Raw genomic sequence first — 17,902 nt, forward strand, 5'->3', positions numbered from 1 at the left:
ATATAACTGGGTTGGGTAGGTGACGTGGAGGGGCGGCTTGGGGCGCGCTGGGGGACCGTTCCGGAGCTGGCTCCCTACCTTATTCATCGACCTACCGTACGGAGCATGTTTGCGGTCTCGGGGACGTCGGCCAAGGTTCAATGCACATCACGCACGCGCTGCCTGTGGGGGAGGAGGGGGATGTGATATCTGGAGCATGCGCAGGTGTAGCAACAATACTGCGAGCTGAAGAGAAGCTACCAGGCATCGTGCCATAGGGGGATGCTTCCTCCATGGCCGCTCCAAGCGCGCTAGACTAGGTAGACCAGGTGCTGTATATACATCCAGCATCGATGGCGTGAGCGCCCAACGTCAGGCGGTGTGCTGCGCGACCAGCTCGGCTGTCAGCGAAGCGGCGGAACTTGCCGAGGCATGGGCCCGAAGCATGGCCGAGCTGGCCGGTTGGGCCGACCGGTGGACGGTGCGGTGCTCTGGACAAGTATAGTACGATCCGGGACTGTCAATCTGAGACACTGTCACCGTCGCTGAGACACTCCACGGCGGGGCTGGCTAGTCGGTCGGGCTGTCACTCATCTCGCGGGAGTGGGTTAGGGGTCATGGATCAAGCGATCCGCTTGAACGACATCAAAACTCTTCATCGCGCCGGACCCACCCGCAGCGAGCGTGCGTGTGTAGTGTACATACGCAGTACACAGTAGTTAATTGCTGTGTAACATGTGTAAAGCAGTTGCTCGCCAGCGAACCATGCCAAGCGGTGTTTACGCTACGCTACAAGACCCCGAGCAAGTTGGCCTGCCCTGTGTCTGCCAGTTTCGGCTTGTCTCCCGTCGCACAGACGGGCCCCTCCTCCCTTGTCCGCCGCATCCGCTTCGGCTGGCAGACGGGACGAGCACCGTTGGACCGGTTTTTCTGCGCGGACGGTTCGCCCGCTTTCCACTAGCGTCACCCCCCTCCCTCGCCAAACCCCCAACCCCCACCACCACACCACCACCACCACCACCCAACCTCACCCCGCGGACTGCCCGATTGAGACACCTGCATTGGGCCGGGTGTGATCTGGTGTGTATGCCGGTCACGGTTTGCGAGGTCTGGGGTGTCTCAGCTTGCGCGGCTCGGCGGGCGGATATGGACCGTGCTCTGTGCTCTGTGCTGGTTAGGTATACTATAGGAGATGGCGGGTTCGCTGTCGGCGCCGGGCCCGTTCTGCTTTGGGAAATGAGAATGTAAGTCGGCCACGATCCGACAGCCAGGGTGGCTCGGATGCCCTGCGTGGAAAAGAGAACAACGTTGCTTGTGCACAGGGAAAGCTTCAGAGGCGACAAAGGGCCAGCTGGCGTTGTTTGCGTGACTCAAATGCAGCGTCACCAGTAACTAACGTACCGGACGCAAACGGCCGTTACTCCCGGCTCCCGCGCGGGTCCGGCGAGCATTTGCTGGATGGGATTCATTCATGGCAGACGTCGTCATCATCGTCGTCGTTGTCGTCGTCGTCGTCGTCTTCGGCGGCGGCGTAGGCGGTGGCGGCGGCGGTGTCAACAACCGAGCCGGGAGGTGCTTGTACCAAAGGGGAAACCAGATGCCCTCCCCCCCCCCCCCCCCCCCCAGGAATGGGCCTCGGATCTAGGCTCCCCGTGGCGCGCGCCCACCCTTACGCTAGGTTCTCGCATGCGGGCCTGCTGCGCCGCTGCCGCAATCGATTTTCCGCCGGGCACTACTGCGTACTACTGCGTAGGTATTAGTCCCTAGGATCGCTACGCAGGAGTGCCGGCTGCACCTGAAACTTGGCGCGTGTTTTTCTGGGCTGGTCGCCGATTGCCGCATGCCTTTCTAGGTGAGATGCATGAGCTAGCCCCGATCCGCCGGGACCTGCAGCTCGGCCAGGGATGCGAGCGTGGCGTCAGGGAGGCGTGGGAACAGTCGCAGCTGGCGGGTTCTGGGATTGACAGTGATCTGATATGCGCCATTTCCCAAAACAGATCGATGCTGGGTGACAGCAGATGATAGCGAAATTAGGGATCACCGACTAAGTCCGGGAGGAGAGAAAACCATCCTCAGTAGCGACACCATTCTGAGTTACCGCTGAGTCACCAAGCCCAGCAGCTTTACGCAGTAGATGCTCTCCGGTCGGGGCGAGGCGAGGCTTCGTAGCGCACAAAGCCGCTGTTGGTCCCATCACGTAGCGCCGCCGCCGCCCTTCACACCGGATCTGCCCTCCCTTTTCATCGTTTGGGGGATGGCGATGTCGAAAATGGCTCGCGGAATCCTATCGGCCAAAGGCGTGACCGGGAGCTGAGCGTCCCGGAAGACTTTCCATCCCAGGCCTTGTGCGGTCACACATGTCTTTTTTTTTTTTTTTTTTTTTTTTTTTTTTTTTTTTTTTTTTTTGCAATGGCATCACTTTCCATAAGGATCCGTCTTGGCGCAAGGGAGAAGCCTTGGGCGGTGATGGCATGTGCGCTATTTAACAGCGTGCTACAATCTTTGCTGACAGCGTTTGAGGTTGGTGTGGTCGGGCCGATAGCGCCCATCGGCATCGTAAAGTAGCGTACGGGTGAGGTATGAGTGTTGAGGCTGAAGTTGGCTCTAGATGTGTTTCCTGCTTGCCGGTGCCTTTGGGAACGCGACGCGACTCTCCATCACCAGGGGTGGGTGGGAGTAGCAAAAGCGAAACACAATGTGAACAAACCTCTATCTACACTTGTTGCCATGATGGATGTCCAGAGATCAGGCGAAGGTAAGGCCGCCGCCCCTGAACGCATTGGGGGTTCAGGTCTTTTGTGATGCTCTCGGCAAAGCTGAAGGTACGGAACGATTCAAGATAACCACGTTCTGAGGATTCTGGAACTCTTCAGGTCCCGCCGGAATGGCAACGGCGGGGCTCGGCAGTTACTGTCTCAGATACCGTACCTGAAGCGAGTGAGGTGATACGAAGGGTTAGGGTTAAGCTCCATCACATGCTTTCAGTCACTAGGGTTAGGGTATCTGTTAAGGGCCAGGAGGCTGCCAACAATACAGAGTAGGGAACCTAGCAGAGGTGTTGAGAAACCTATTTCCGGAGACACAACGCGTGAAGGATCATAGCCGTTGTAGACATCAGTACGATTACGAGCGTCGTTATTTCATAAGAGTCCAGGCCACCATTGGCATCAACGCATCATCGTTGTAGGATGCGTTCAGCTTTGGCGGCGGTCAGCAGCTGCCGCTGACCGTGCCGTGTGAGCGCAGCGGTGTGTCGCTTGCTTCTCAGGCAGACATATACGCGGTCTCCAATGAGAGCACCCCGGCCCAGCTCCGGCTCCCTATGACCGGCCCCGGAGCAGACGGACGGCATGGATGCGGCGCCTGAAACTGCTGACTAGAATTCCGGGGTCGGGGTTTCGGGAGCAGCGAGATGGCAGAGAACACCGCAGCCGCCTGCCGGGAAGACACTCCTGGCGCTTCGAGGTTGTAATTCTTCTAGGCAGAGTTTTGGCCACCAACGTATGATCCTTCTTGGTGGGCTTCTGCTACTTAAAGTCCAGAGACGCATCTTGAAACATGTGTTGAGCTCTGTCTGGTCTTCACTTCCCTCGGCACCGGGCCTGCGAGAATCATCATGGTCGTCTTCCGAGGGGCTATTCGATGGGCCAGCCTGGCCTATCTCGCTATCTGCTTTGCACTCGCGGCCCCGAATCACCTGGCCAGCCGCGCTCCATCTGCCGATGACACGCTCGCTGCAGCCAAAGCGCTCCAGGGCTGGTACAATCCGTCGACGGGGCTTTGGGACTCGACAAACTGGTGGAACAGTGCCAACTGCCTCACGGTGCTGGCCGACTGGTCGCTGGTGGACTTGTTGAGATCGCAGAGCCTCGATGTGCCGGGCATCATCGCCAACACGTTCCAGAACGCGCAACGCAGCTTCGCCGCGTTCCTCAACGACTTTTACGACGATGAGGGCTGGTGGGCGCTGGCGCTGATCCGGGCGTGGGATCTGACGCGGCACGGCCCGTACCTCGACATGGCGGAGCACATCTTCCGCGATATGCAGGGCGGCGTCGACGACACGTGCGGGGGTGGCATCTGGTGGAGCAAGTATCGCGACTACAAGAACGCCATCGCCAACGAGCTGCACCTGAGCGTCGCCGCCAGCCTGGCCAACCGCGTGCCCGCGAGGAAGGGCGAGTATGCGGGCATCGCGTCCCAGGCGTGGGCGTGGTTCCAAGCCAGCGGCATGATCAACGAAAACGGCCTCGTCAACGACGGTCTGGACATCCTGCCCGACGGAAGATGCGTCAACAACGGCAGGCCGACGTGGACCTACAATCAGGGGGTGCTGCTCGGCGGGCTTGTCGAGCTGGCGGCGGCCACGGGTGACCGGTCGGTGCTGGACCAGGCGGTGCGCACGGCCAAGGCGGCGCTTCAGGCCCTCACTGATGACGAGGGGATCCTGCGAGAGGCGACGGGCTGCGAACCCCACTGCGGGACCGACGGCAGCCAGTTCAAGGGCATCTTCATGCGCAACCTGGCCTCCCTGCACCGGGTCGCGCCAAACGAGGAGTTCCGCGTGGCCATCCTGCGCAATGCCGACTCCGTCTGGACCAAGAACCGCAACGACAAGAACCAGTTTGGCATATCGTGGTCGGGGCCGCCCGATGCCGGCGGAGGGCCGACTGCAGGAACGCATAGCTCGGCCTTGGACGTGGTGGTGGCGGCAAGGGCGGTGCAGCGGAGGTGAAGCGAGCTGTTTGAATTGGCGGCGACAAACTGACGCCGACGACGCCACCAGAAGACGCCGTGGCGATAATTACGGTGACCGCTCGATGCTCGTCCGGCTGCGGCACCCCGGAGGCGGTGGTGGTTGGGAACGACGTGGACAAGCAGAGCCATGGTTGGATCGGTAGTATCTTGGGTACATAGATACGTACAATGCTTTCTTGGATATGTCCGATATAGGAATCGTGCCAGATAGGTACCTGGGTACCTACCTACACAAGGTAGTATCTTAGACGCCTAAGGTACCTATCTAGGGAAGTCACCTCAGTTCGCATCGTCGTTATTGAAGATTTGGGACCGCCTTGCCTAGGGACCCGCCTAGGTCAGGCAGATCCCTTACCTTGTGGTGGGAAACCAACCTGATATGGCCCGTGCAGGCTTCGTCCCAGTCCTGAGGTGGTTCCAGGCTGCCGAGAAAGAGTTGCAGCCTGCCCCTCGTACCTACCGTACTGCGTAGACTTTCCGTTCCCTTCGAACCCCCAATTTTTTTCTCCCACTCCCTTCTTTCCGCAACCCGGTCCCCCATCACAAGTTGTCCAGCGGGAGAAGGAGTGGTGGATGATGAGTTTCCGCCCGAGGAGGCCGGCGCCGGTGTGCGTGATGGTGATGGTTGCTGCCTGACTTGGGCCAAGCTCACGCACTCTCGCAGACCCCACCCTGGCTTTCACCTTGCATCCTCGTACTCCTCAAATCTCCCACCATGGACGCCCCCGAGCAGGACCTCGACATCAAGCTCCACAAAATCTCGGGCGACCTGATTGCCGATTTTGACCGGTCTCTGCCGCGCTTCCTCCGCAAGAATGACGGCGCCGGCGGCTCGGTGGTGCGGTCGCGCGTCCGCACCCGTGAGACGGATCGCTTGATCTCCAGCGTGAGCATGAGACACCTCAAGCAACGTGAAAGACGAACCGCATTCTGATGGGCAAAAACAAACAGCTCCTTGATCCCTTCCAAGAACTCCCCCAGCTGCTTGACCCGCATCTGCCAAAATGGCTCCCTCAGCTGGCCGATGCCTATCTCGAGCACTTGCTCGCCCGACGGCCCTGTCCGCCCGCCCGCGGCCGCCTGCTCACCCCGCTCCCGCGAGCCATTTGCCGTCTGCTGTATTCCTTCTGCAAGATACGAGGCGAGAAGGTGGTCGTGCGCTTCCTGCCCAACGAGGCCCGCTACCTCGAGCCGCTGCTTACCGCCCTCGAGGATGCCGAGCGCGTGGCAGCGTCCAGGAAGGACCAAGGGCAGGCCCAGGGTCAGGGCCAGGGTCAGCATGACGACGAGCAGGACGACCCCGCTGCCTGGTCGTGGGAGGAACGCTACGTCGTGCTGCTTTGGCTGTCTCACTTGCTACTGGCGCCGTTCGATCTCTCAACCATGTCGACGCGCGAAGAGGCAGACGAGGAGGAGACCGACGGCGGCCTTCCAAGCATACCCGGCCGTGCCTGGCCCGTTGGCCTGCCCAGCATCGCCACGCGCGTCCTTCCCATTGCTCTCCGGTACCTGGCGGCCCCAGGCCGCGAGCGTGATGCCTCTCGCGCCGTCCTCGTCCGCCTCGCCATGCGTCGCGACATGCAACAGCTCGGCTTGTTGGACGCCCTCGTTCGTTGGGCGCTGGCTGCGCTGCGTCCTGACCCGAACACGCTGGTGCAAGATGAGCAGAGGACGCCTTATCACTACACCGGCGTGCTCTCCTTCCTCGGAGGTGTCCTGAAGGCATCGGCCGACACGCAAGACATGCAGCGCTACCTGTGCGACATCTTCGCGGCGGTGCACGGCATGGCAGCAACACCAGCGAGCGAGCCGGGGTCGCCGACGTCATCGGCCCTCGCTCGCAAGGCCGCCATCAAGGTCGTCCGCGCCGTCACGGTGCAGCTTTTGCACGGCACCCCCGACATTCCCGAGGCGATGGACAACGTCGAGATCGCCATCGGCTTCCTCCTCGACAGCCTCGCCGACAACGACACCCCCGTGCGCTTCGCTGCCAGCAAGGCTCTCAGCATCGTCACTTTGCGCCTCGAGGCTGACATGGCGGACCAGGTTGTCGAGGCTGTCCTGGAGGCCCTCAAGCGCAACGTGCTGCCCGCAAAGAAGGGGCCAGGGGCGGCGTCGGGGGTCGGCGCCGCCGCTGCCTGCGACCTTAGCATGGTCGACCCGCTCGAGTGGCACGGCCTGATGCTGACTTTAGCTCACTTGCTGTACCGTCGGTCGCTGCCCAACGAGAACCTCCCAGATATCGTGCGAGCATTGCTGCAGGGACTGGCGTTTGAGCGTCGCAGCACGTCGGGCGCGTCGACAGGCGGAAACGTGCGCGACGCTGCTTGCTTTGGCATCTGGTCTCTCGCCCGCCGGTACTACACGGCCGAGCTGCTGGCGGTACCGGCGGCGTCTCTCAGCGGCAGGCCGGATGAGTCAGTCCTGCAGACTGTTGCCGTCGAGCTTGTCGCCGCCGCCTGCCTCGATCCCTCCGGCAACATCCGCCGTGGTGCCTCGGCGGCTCTACAAGAACTCGTCGGCCGCCACCCGGATACGATCGACCAGGGCATCTGGCTGGTACAGACTGTCGACTATCACGCCGTGGCGCTGCGGTCACGCGCCCTGCGTGATGTGGCTCTCGGGGCGACCAGGCTTGCCCCGCGCTACGGAGAGGCCATCCTGGCAGGCCTCCTTGGTTGGCGCGGTGTTGGAGACGTTGACACAGCATCGCGCCGTGCCGCGGGAGCTGCCTATGGCATCGTCACAGCGGAGCTGGCCTTGGTGGGCGGCCAGGATCCTGCAGAGCGGCTGACGCAATCGGTCACGCTCGTGCTGGATGCCCTGCGAGCGCTTGAGACCCGCCAGGTTGACGAGCGGCACGGCCTGCTCTACGCTCTCGCCGCCGTGCTGGATGCCTTGCCAGGCGTGACGGCGGCGCGAATGGGCATCCCGCAAGAGTTTGTTTGTCTTTCTGGGGAGGCACTGCTGAACATCCTGCGTGATTGTGATACCAAGACCTACCGCAAACCCGAACTCATCGCCGAGGCTGCCAGCCGCCTTATCGTCTCCGCCTTCCCTGTCCTGCAGGCCATCTCCGACCCCAGTGCATTCTCCCTCCTGCTGGGGAGCACGCTCCGAACGATGAGCGGCACCGAGCTCGCCGCCCTCGCACGCTCCTCTGATGCCAACGCAACCCTTGACACGTTCGCCACCCTCGCCCGATCCAACCTCCAACGCTGGCTCACCTCCCCCGAGCCCGAGATCATCGCCGCCGCCTCGGACGCGGCCGTCGTCCTCGCCCTCGCCAGCCGCTCTGCAGACCGCGACGCCGTCATCCGCGGCTGGGCCGACGCCGCGCGCGCCCGCTTGTCGTCCAAAACTCGCACCACCAGCGGCCACTTCTCTGCGCTTGCCGCCGTGTATCCGCTCGCGGCCACGACGGCAGCGGCGGGGTGCGATGAGGAGGAGAAGGAACTTATTCGAGATGCCCTTGTTGAGAGGTGGAAGGCGGATACCTGGACGGATACGAGGGCATGCATTCTGCAGAGCCTGGTGGCTGGCGTTGGGGGCAATAGCATCAACGTCACCGGCACCGGGCCTGGCACGATAAGCAGCGAGGGATGGAGCGGCCCGCTTCTCCTGCTGCGTCAGAACGCCGAGGTGTTTGTTAAATTGGTGTCGGAGGGGTTGGATGACTACACGACGACGGCACGGGGCGACATCGGGTCGAACGTGCGGTACGAGGCCCTGCGCGTGACGAGGGCGTTGTGGGCGGATATGGACGCAAACTTTGGGCAGGAGGAGCGCGAGAGGCTTGTGTCGGCGCTACTTTTGCGGGTTTTGAGGCTTGCAGCGGAGAAGTTGGATAGGGTGCGGGCGCAGGCACAGGCGACGCTTGCGATGCTGCTGAAAAAGAGGTGGGTGTGCTGCGTGGCTGCCTTGTTGCTACGAGCACGTTCCTCCCTGCGACTACGAGATGGAGCTGACATGTTCTATTCCACAGCCAAGCGTTAGAGCTCCGGCGCTCGACCTTCTCCTCCAAGGCGTACTTCCTCTTCCTCCTTGACCTGCTGCACCATCCCGACTGGCTCCATCCGGCGGCCGCCACCGTCCTGGCCGACTCGGCAGCCTGGATGGACGCGCTGCTCTCCGGCATGGTAACCTCGGCTGACACAGGGCACGAGGAGCTCGTCATCGCCTCGAGGACGGCGCTGGTCGAGTTCTGTTGCGAGCAGGACGACCCGAACCTCAACGCTCGCAACACAAGTGCCATCTGCGCCTCCCTCGCCCGCAACCTGCGCGCCTGGCAGGGCGTGGACCGAGTCCTTGTGCCAACGCTCGAGGTGACCGCCTTTCTGTTGGACATGGGCCTGTTTGCGCGATGCGAGCCGGGGGTGATCAACCACAAGAACGTCTGCCTCCAGGTCCAGAAGGCGTGCTACAAGACGGGCAACGTGCGCAAGATTGAGGCGTGCGTGAGGGTGTATGCTGGGATCGCGGAGCTGGGAAGGGCGGTCGAGCCGGCCTCTGCCGTTGATACGCGTAGGGAAGGCGGCGGCGCGGAGAAGGAGGCGACAGCCAAGGAGCTCGCCGCTCGACGCGACGGGGCGCGCGAGGCCCGGGTCCGCCTCGGGGCCCTGCTCTTCCACCCGTGGCCGCGCGTGCGGAGCACCGTGGTGGATGAGCTGTGGGGCCTGTACCTAGAAGAGCCGGCCGGAAAGCAACTCCGGAGCGTGGACTGGGCGCGGGCCGACAAGGCACGGATCCGGGCTGCCGTGGAGGCTCTGGGGCTGGCGTAGCAGATGTGGCACTCTGCTCGCTAGCGAAGCTACCTACCCTAGCTAGGGATCCAGAGCCAGTTATATCGTGTAGAGTACGTGGTGCATCTCAAATGCGACATGGCCTGTGGCTCTCCAGGTCTATAGTATGTGCATGCCTCCGGAACGCTGACCGGAGAATGGAGATGGCTGGATGTGGAGTTATCCTCCTCTCCTACCTTTCGTTCCATCCCACGCAACCAGCGATCACAACGCTGAACTTGAACAGCCCCTTTGCACAGGAATTTGTGGGGACAGCGATGACGTAGAAATGCTGCATATCACCAATCCATGCTACTCCTTTCGCATTGTAGATATGCATGGGAAAGTCGCTTGTTGGTTGTTGGTTCTTTGGGTTTGTTGATAGGTACGCGATTGACCGCCTGTTGGCCGGTGTGCCATGTCATGGTTGCCAGGGGACGGCGGAAGCAGGTCCGTGCCAATGAGGGCGATGACTGGGGGGTGGGGGGGGGGGGTTCCGTAGATTGCGGATGGAAATCCAACGTCGTCGATGCACGTTATCGTCGTCAGGTTGGTTTTGTGAGGCGGGCCGAGATGGGGAAGCAAGGTTACACCGATGTTTGCGGTGTTGTGTTTAGAAAAGCGGAATTAATATAGGGCATTGTGCCGAGCGTGGTGTACGTGTATTACAGTACTTAGGCACCTTATGTACAGTATTCGATGGGACGTACGTACTGTACCGTACGGACGAAGCCTAACGTCGCGGACTTGTACATACAGCCAGCACACGCACCTCGCCTCAAGTTGACATTTTAGGAACAGAACCCCCATCCTCTCCCTCACGTACTGTACAGTTTGCACATAACCCCGACCATCATGAGGTACCCACCTTCGCCTTTGGTATGTAGCATCAGGTCTCTCCCGTAAGACCTGATACACCACACCCCAGAGCAAGGTGCCCTAATGCCGCGTCGACTGCAGCGATTGCATCTCCTGGCCTCCGACAAGCCGTCCGCGAGAGGCCACGTCGACCCATGTCCACGTTGAAGAGGAGGGGCCTGAAGAAAATAAAAAAACCAAAGGGATGTCGGGGCAGTCTGGGCTTGCCCACCCATGGCCGCGCCCGAGCCTGAGCCCAGACACCCCGCCCTCCCTCCTTACTAGTACATAGTATAAGGGCTGTACGCAGTACTGTGTAGGTCCCCCCACCTGGCCTGTCAGAGTGGGGGCCGCCACGCACCGGATCCTGGCCCCCGTGCCGCCGAGGCCCCACCCAGGCCTGGGGATTCTTGCCCGTTTTGGCCATGTTGGTGGTTGGTGTCACGGCTGACAGAGCATCTATGGCCAGGCTTCGCGAGTTCTGGACCGGCCGTGGCTGTCAGTAGGCCGGCTGTTGGTGCCGGGTACCTAGTGTACGCAGTAGGTTCTGTCCTCTGTACGGAGCACATGCTATACATAGTTACAGCAGGTGGTTTTTTTTTTTTTTTTTTTGGCGAGGGAGTTGTTCATTGTGTCCGGTGGTTGGGTATTGTGTTGCATTGTGTTCCGTTGTGTTATCGCGACCGCCCGGAGCCCTCGACGGAACATCCCACATCCACCTATCCACCTATGTAGCAACCGAGATGCTTTCCCGTCATGGCCCGATGACGACAGGCCGATGAGCGATATCGCGCAGCGACGGCGGGAGATGCGCAGCGGCTGCAAGATACATCAGCGTAAAAGGTATTGGCCGTGAGACCTGTCGACGGATGCAGCCCTGACCGGCAGGCAGCGCGTCCCCCCATGCCTTGCAGGTTCTACAGTGCGCCTCTTCAACCATGCTCTCGACTGGCTCGAAGCATTCTAGGTGGCGTCGCCACATCGCAGACATTACGTGGGCACTGGCGCACGCAGCTCGCACATTCTCAGTTCTCTTCCCCCCCAAGCAGCAGCAGCCAAACCGCCCGGCGACCACCACGGCAACACAAGGTCGCCGATTAATCTGGAAGTTAGGGTCACACGAGTTTCGAGAGCGAGAGAAGGGGGGGGGGGGGGGGGGGGGAAGGGAGGCGGACAGAAAACGACATGGCTCGTTTTCGCTTGAGCCCGCCCGCCCGCCCGCCCGCCGCAACCACCCACCCACAAAGCCACGTGCGAAACGAGACTTCCTCCGCGGCCAAGCGCCGGGGCCGGTTTGGTTGTTTGTCGAACTTTTTTTTCACCCGGTGAGGCATTTGCGCGCGTGCATATGCAGTGGGTGAGGGAGGCATGGGCCATCAGCGACGCCGGGGTCGAAGAGGAACTTTCGAAATTCCCACCCCCTTCTGTCAATATTACCTCCCTCCTGTGGTAAGCTACCTACCTGCTTGACAGAGGGTAGCAGCATGACGCTGATGCAGCCCTCTTGAAACGGAATCCTCCATCGGATCCTGGCCAGGCGGAAGGCCAAAGCGACCCTGATCAACGAGGTGCTTGACCACATGACTTTTGGCTGGCACATAGCTCAACGTCGGGCACCTATACGGACGGAGAAAAACTTGGACGAACCCCCGCCGTGAGAATCCTTCGTCGCTCACATGCCAAGCATGCGGGATCACCCCTTGTCAGACGGAGCAATTCTGGAGGGTCCTGTTTGAGCGAGGGGGGGCGGGGGGTGAGGAAGAAAGCACGGCAATCTGAGTTCTGTTCATCTTGGACGATTGCCGGAGGGCGGGAGTTCCGGAGCCTGGATGAATCCGGGGTTGCGCTGCTTGGGCTAAAATTGCCAACACAGCCGAAGCTACTACGACCTCCCTTCCAGAGCGAGGTGCGGAATCGCTTGTGTTTCGTCCATGTCATGAAAAAAAAAGAAAAGAAAAAAAAAACACGGGTTCGCTGCTCTCGTACTACCTACCCTCGTCCCTCGTGCTACTCTCAGTGACCGACAAGGCTTACTCAAACATCAGGAAGTCGGCTACAATATCAAGGTCTGCTGCGTACGAGACTTGGCGCTTTGTCCATCAAGCCATTCATGGTTGAGATCGACGCTCTGGACGGATCAAAGCTGCAACCTGCGGGCAACAAGCATGATCGGATTCCAGATATAGGTACTTAAGGCAGAGAGAATCACCGATTGGCAACAGCAGCAGCAGCAGAAGCAGCAGCAGCAGCAGAAGAAACCTGGCAGGATCATGCATTTAACCAACTCAACGCCCCATGTCGCTGCCGTGTTTGACTGAAGATGCACCGAGGATCCATTTCTGAAGTGCGTGGTAGGGCCGGCTGCTCTGTCCGCTACACGTCCTGATGCCGTCAGCCGCAAGCACAAAAGTTGTACACTGTTGCACACTAGATTCGCAGCAGCTTTTGTCGTATCTCGTCAAATCGTCGCCCAGCCGGCCTGGCCCTTTGGGGGATCTAGTCTCGTGGTCGCACGACATCATGCGGCCTGACGCTTCTACGATCCGTGTCACGACGGGCGGACCCGCTGCCTCGACTCGCCTCACCCGGCTACGTCGCAACGCCCAGCGAGGACTTTTTTATTTGATGCCACGGCATGGCGATTTTTGTCTGGGCGACGAGGCCTCGACATGGGAGGAACCAAAAGCGTTCCACGCCAGTCCGTGCGGCCCTGTGCGGCCCTGTGCGGCCCTGTGCGGACCAGTACATATAGTACATGCATACATGCATACGGACCTCTGTGGTGGACCGAGCCATCCCGAGACGACCGTTAGGCGAGAGGAGGCATACGCAGTAAAACTGCTGCTGGTGCGGGATCTCGGCCTCGGACGGCCGGGTGTGGCGTCGCCCGCAACCGGCGATGTGACGCCGAGCGCAGGGTGGGGAGCCCCGTGGCATGGCGTGTTGGCGAGTCCGAGCCTGTCGAGCCAACGGTATCCAACGGCAGTCGACGCAGCAGCAGGGCCGTCGAGCCTGTGGAGGAAAGCCGGCCGAGGATGGCATGGGGCGGACATGCCACTGCTCAGCCTTGGTCAGGTCATCAACCAGCCACCTCGAACCGCAAACAAGACAACAGGCAGACGGCATGCTCCGCCAGAGGAGGGAACCCCCAGCTCCCCCGCTGCAACCGCAGAACTCGCAGCAGGCCCCCGCCCGCTGTGGTTGGACGTGCAGACCGCCTTCTGCACGGTCGACTTTTCCCGCAGAAACGACGCGCCGTTCGCCTGCCCGTCCGAGAACTTAGCCCGTAGGCGAGCGCCCAGTGGTGGGAGACACTGCAGATGAGAGCGAGATAGGTGAGACGGGGTGAGACGGGCTGTAACTATCGCTACGGTATGTATGTGCTAACTAGTTTTTTGTGGGGGGGGGGGGGGGGGGAGGAGGAACGGAGAACACCCGACCCCGGACGAAACCTCCGCTCGCGCGATTCTTCGCGAAATACTGTGTAGATGAAAAGCTAGGCATTTGCCCCCAGACAGGGAGCCAAGCAATAACGTTAGCTGAGGTGATGGGGTGCCGATGCTGGAGAAGCAAACACTGCGTACACAGTAGTCTGCGCAGGCGAGCGAGCGGGTGTGCGGCGGGAGGGCGTGCGGTTGCGCGATCGACGTGCAGCGGAGCCGATGTGCGGCAACACACCAAGGCCCGGCCGCACCGACGCCCGAAGCAGCAAATACCCGTCCGGGGCCGTCCCGCGGCACTTTGTACACTGTAACTGTACTTTTTGCGTGGGTTCGGACGCGGAGCATGCTGCCGATGCTGCTGGGGCAACGCATATCGTCGGGTGGATAGGGTGGTGGTCCATGGCCGATGGGTGGTTTTTTTCCTTCTCTCCATTTTTCTTCTTTTTCTCTCCCCGCTCCCGCTCCCGCTCCCTAGGTTCATGTCTTGTCCTGGAGAATGGAACTGGGTTGAGAGTTGTACTTTGTAATGTATGCCGGCACGTATGGACGACAACAGGAATGCGTGGTTCCAGGTTGGTTGTTTGACGATTGACAGAGGACGGGGAAAGAGCAGCTACAAGAAAAATCCCCACTTAGGATCTCCACCGGCCCCACGCGACTGCCTATTGAGCCCAGCAAGGAACCAACCAGAAGAACAAAACAGGGCACATACCCTGCAGAAAACACCATACGGCAAGCACCCCCGGGCTTAGCTGCGGGCCAAACCCGCTAGGCTGACGCTAACTCCCCTGAGCCGTCCGCTGCCCGCTTCTGCCCGCCCATCCAATCCCACGTCGGCGTCGGGGAGGTCGGACGAGTTGGAGCGCTCGTGCCGCTGCGCTGCTCGTGGACGCGGGAAGGGGGGAAAAGGAAAGAAGCCGGGGGGTGGGCGGGGGGGGGGGGGGGGGGGTCTTCAGCTTGACTACCTTACCATGCCCGTACGGTCACTAACTACATTACTAGCCTTTCCGTCCTTGGCGTCTTGCGCAGAGCCTGATCGACGCCAAACCCACCAACTCCCACCTCAAACTCTCACACCTTCAACCACCACCCACAAACCACCGCCGCAACAACAGTCCGCCTCGACGCGCCAACCCAGCTCTCGCCGGCCGTCGTGCAATCTTGGTTTCGCTTCGGCCCACGTATCTCTCTCCCAGCACACGGAATCTCGTGAGAAACGAAAACGGCCTTCTGCCCTGCCCCCCTTCTTCGCCCGACGCCTTGGGCTCCAGGGTGCCAAACCACACACAACGTTTCTCTGCCCCAACGGACCGCCATCCGAGCCGCTTTGTCCTGACCGTGCATCGCCGCGCCCCGTCCTTCTACGGTCACACCACCAACCACGGCAGCCGCTGCATCCCCCTCCCCCCGAACCCCCTCCACTCGCGGACAGTTGGCCGTCGCGTTCTCCGGTGCGTGACCGTCCGCGTGACGCACGCACCCGCTCATCAAGACGGCATCCACATCCCGAGCCGCCCTCTCCGGCGGTGAAGAGGAGGACTTCGCCATGGAGGCGCTTCAGAACATCATCACGAACGTGCCCGACTGGCTGCACAAACTCGATGACCTCGACAAGCAAATAGCCCAGCGCCAGATCGAGCTGGCCAAGTGGGCCCAAGAGAACGAGAAGGAATCCGGACCCAAGTCCATCCGTCCCCAAGGCTCGACCGAGTCGCTTAGGCCACGAGATGAGCCCGAGGCGCATCCCAACGATCCCGTGCCACCGCCGCCGAGCACGCCGCCGCAAAAACCCGCCGACGATGCCGCCGCCGCCGCCGCGAAAACCGGGGCCAAGGAGGCTCCCGTGCCCCCGAGCCCATCCGAATCGCAAACGCCCTCGGCCGTGCAGCGCCAGGCGAGCCAGATGCGCGCCGCTGGCCAGGCCCGCGCCCGCGCCGCCGTCCGCAAGCGTAACCGCACCGATTCCATGGTCAGCGCCGAGGGCGCCGCTCCCAAGTACCGCTCTCGCAGCATGATCATCGTCTACTACGACAGCTACGTTCAGGAGGTGTTTGAGAACCTCGTCAAGTTCGTCAGCTCCAGCCGCAACATGATGCGCAAGGCCAAGACGGCCGCGAGGTTCGCCCAGATCAAGCGCATGGCCGAGCTCGAGGCGCCCGACGACGATGACGCCAACGCCAACGACGACGCCAACGCCAAATCCACCTCCGCCATCCCTGCCTCTTCAGGGGACGGCCCCATTGCCGCTGCGGATCCCTCCGAGGTCACCCCAAACATCCCGCTGCCCTACGTCAGCACCCGGCGTATGGGTCCTGGGTCCGGGTACATGCCGCGGTCGGCGGCTTTCGCACGAGCCGGGGCGCGGGGACCCGGCCGGGGAGGAGCCCCCGGGATCCTGGGCGGCGGACCGCCCGACGTGTACGACGAGCTCGACAAGGGTCTCGAGTACGTGCAGAGCATGTGCGAGCAGGCAGCCCATCAGTTCCTACGCGACGGTGACTGCAACGAGGAGGTCAACAAGATCAAGAATCGCCTCGCCGAGACCAAGGAGCTGGCCGATAAGGAGATGGAGCGCGTCAAGTGTGAGGACCCGGCGGCCCTGCAGAGGCTCGGCGACGACGACACCACAAAGATTCGCAACTATCGGACGCCTAGCATGCGCCGCGACCTGGGCCCCAAGCCGGGAACCCCGGTGGCCGCCGCCATCGCCGCGGCGGCCGGGCCGCTCGAGGTAGACGAAGGCGTCGGAGATGTTGACGACGAGCCCGTGACGCTGCCGCCGTTTCGGAGCACGCGCATGATGCGCGGTCCAGGTGGCCCGAGCGGGACAAAGTAAGGGCAGGGCGTGTGACGAGCGTTGAGGGGGAAGAAAGTTGATACCCCATTTCTGACGACCAGGCCATTCTAAGCCTGGGAGAGGATATCATCATGAGTTGTTGTTTTTATTCGGAGCATGACGAGCAAGCGAGCGCATCCACTCCTGGTCACGGTCCCCTCCATCTTGTTTTTCATCTCAGGCATTTTCTCCGGCAAGCGGGAAGGTTCATTCATTTAGCATGGAGCGTTGGGGGGAGGGCTAAAAGCAAGGTTGGCATGACATTTCTTCTCTGGTCGCTGTACGGCCAGAGGATCCATCCAACGGAGGTGACCGGATCCATCTGTCTATTCAGGATTACATACCCTACTTCCCTAGTACACGCACCTTTTTGATGTGGGATACGCACTCGGGTGATATATTCGGGATTAATATACACTGGCGTCTTGAATAGCCATTGGGAACTCTGAAGTTTAGCGTGTCCAGCGTCTGTCTGATTCAAAGTCTCGTATCCTTGCTATATACATGCATCTCGAGGACAAGAGCCTCGGCGACCGGAGGCTCGACCGGAGACACGACTGGATATCTTGGGAGAAATGGAGCTTTGCCAATGATGAGGTCCGCTTTTTTTTCCTGCACCCATCCCATCCACGTCGTCCGGGCCACTCCAAGGCAAGCCATGCGCCCCTGGCCATCTCGATCATCACATCGCAACCCGGGTCTATAGTATAGTACGGTGTACGAACACCAGCCTTCTCTGCCCCACATGCCACATCTCCGGCTAAGAAGGACGATGCATGAAAAAGCCTGGAACAATCCCCACCGGCCCTGCAACGGGATACCTAGGATAGGGCTGGGGGCCTTTTTTTTATTTTTTATTTTTTTTACCTCACAAATCCTCCGGCCCTGTCTTTGCTTATCTGTCGTGTACCTACGGTGTACGCTGAAGATTGCGGTAGGTAGTGCAGCGCTTGAACCAACATCCGGCAATATCACGTACCAATGTTCCATCTCCCGCCGCCTCCGGGCCGGGCTTTTTCTAACAGCCGCCCCCAACCCCCCTTGTACATACGCAGTAAACTCTGCAGATACCTGAATCAGACCGAACCGGGCCGAATACCACGCACTTATTGCTCCCTGCACTTTTTTTTCTTTTTTTTTTTTTTGGATTGCGGCGACGGCTTGCTTTTCTTCAGCGACCCGACCAGGCACTGAAGCTTGGGTGGCCGTTCTTCAGCCGTTGCGAAACCCGAAACCCGAATACGCTA

At 60.9% G+C, this 17,902-nt stretch overlaps 3 protein-coding genes across 3 annotated transcripts; all 3 read left to right on the plus strand.

Annotated features, from left to right (window-relative positions):
• Positions 1–3,595: 3,595 nt before the first annotated feature.
• Positions 3,596–4,714, plus strand: VTJ83DRAFT_4167 (uncharacterized protein; the record flags this gene model as incomplete). Its single annotated transcript, XM_071010626.1, has 1 exon — positions 3,596–4,714. The coding sequence occupies one exon, from the start codon at positions 3,596–3,598 to the stop codon at positions 4,712–4,714; it is 1,119 nt and encodes a 372-aa protein (XP_070865617.1).
• A 738-nt stretch (positions 4,715–5,452) lies between these two features.
• On the plus strand, positions 5,453–9,518 carry VTJ83DRAFT_4168 (uncharacterized protein; the record flags this gene model as incomplete). Its single annotated transcript, XM_071010627.1, has 3 exons — positions 5,453–5,623; positions 5,689–8,636; positions 8,723–9,518. 3 exons carry the CDS (start codon positions 5,453–5,455, stop codon positions 9,516–9,518), a joined length of 3,915 nt encoding a protein of 1,304 aa, XP_070865618.1.
• Positions 9,519–15,365: 5,847 nt separating this feature from the next.
• Positions 15,366–16,655, plus strand: VTJ83DRAFT_4169 (uncharacterized protein; the record flags this gene model as incomplete). The annotated part of the gene is made up of 1 exon (XM_071010628.1): positions 15,366–16,655. The coding sequence occupies one exon, from the start codon at positions 15,366–15,368 to the stop codon at positions 16,653–16,655; it is 1,290 nt and encodes a 429-aa protein (XP_070865619.1).
• Between the last annotated feature and the right edge of the window lie 1,247 nt (positions 16,656–17,902).

This window comes from Remersonia thermophila, chromosome 4, assembly GCF_042764415.1.
Source record: "Remersonia thermophila strain ATCC 22073 chromosome 4, whole genome shotgun sequence".
In the NCBI taxonomy this organism is placed as follows: Eukaryota; Fungi; Ascomycota; class Sordariomycetes; order Sordariales; family Chaetomiaceae; genus Remersonia; species Remersonia thermophila.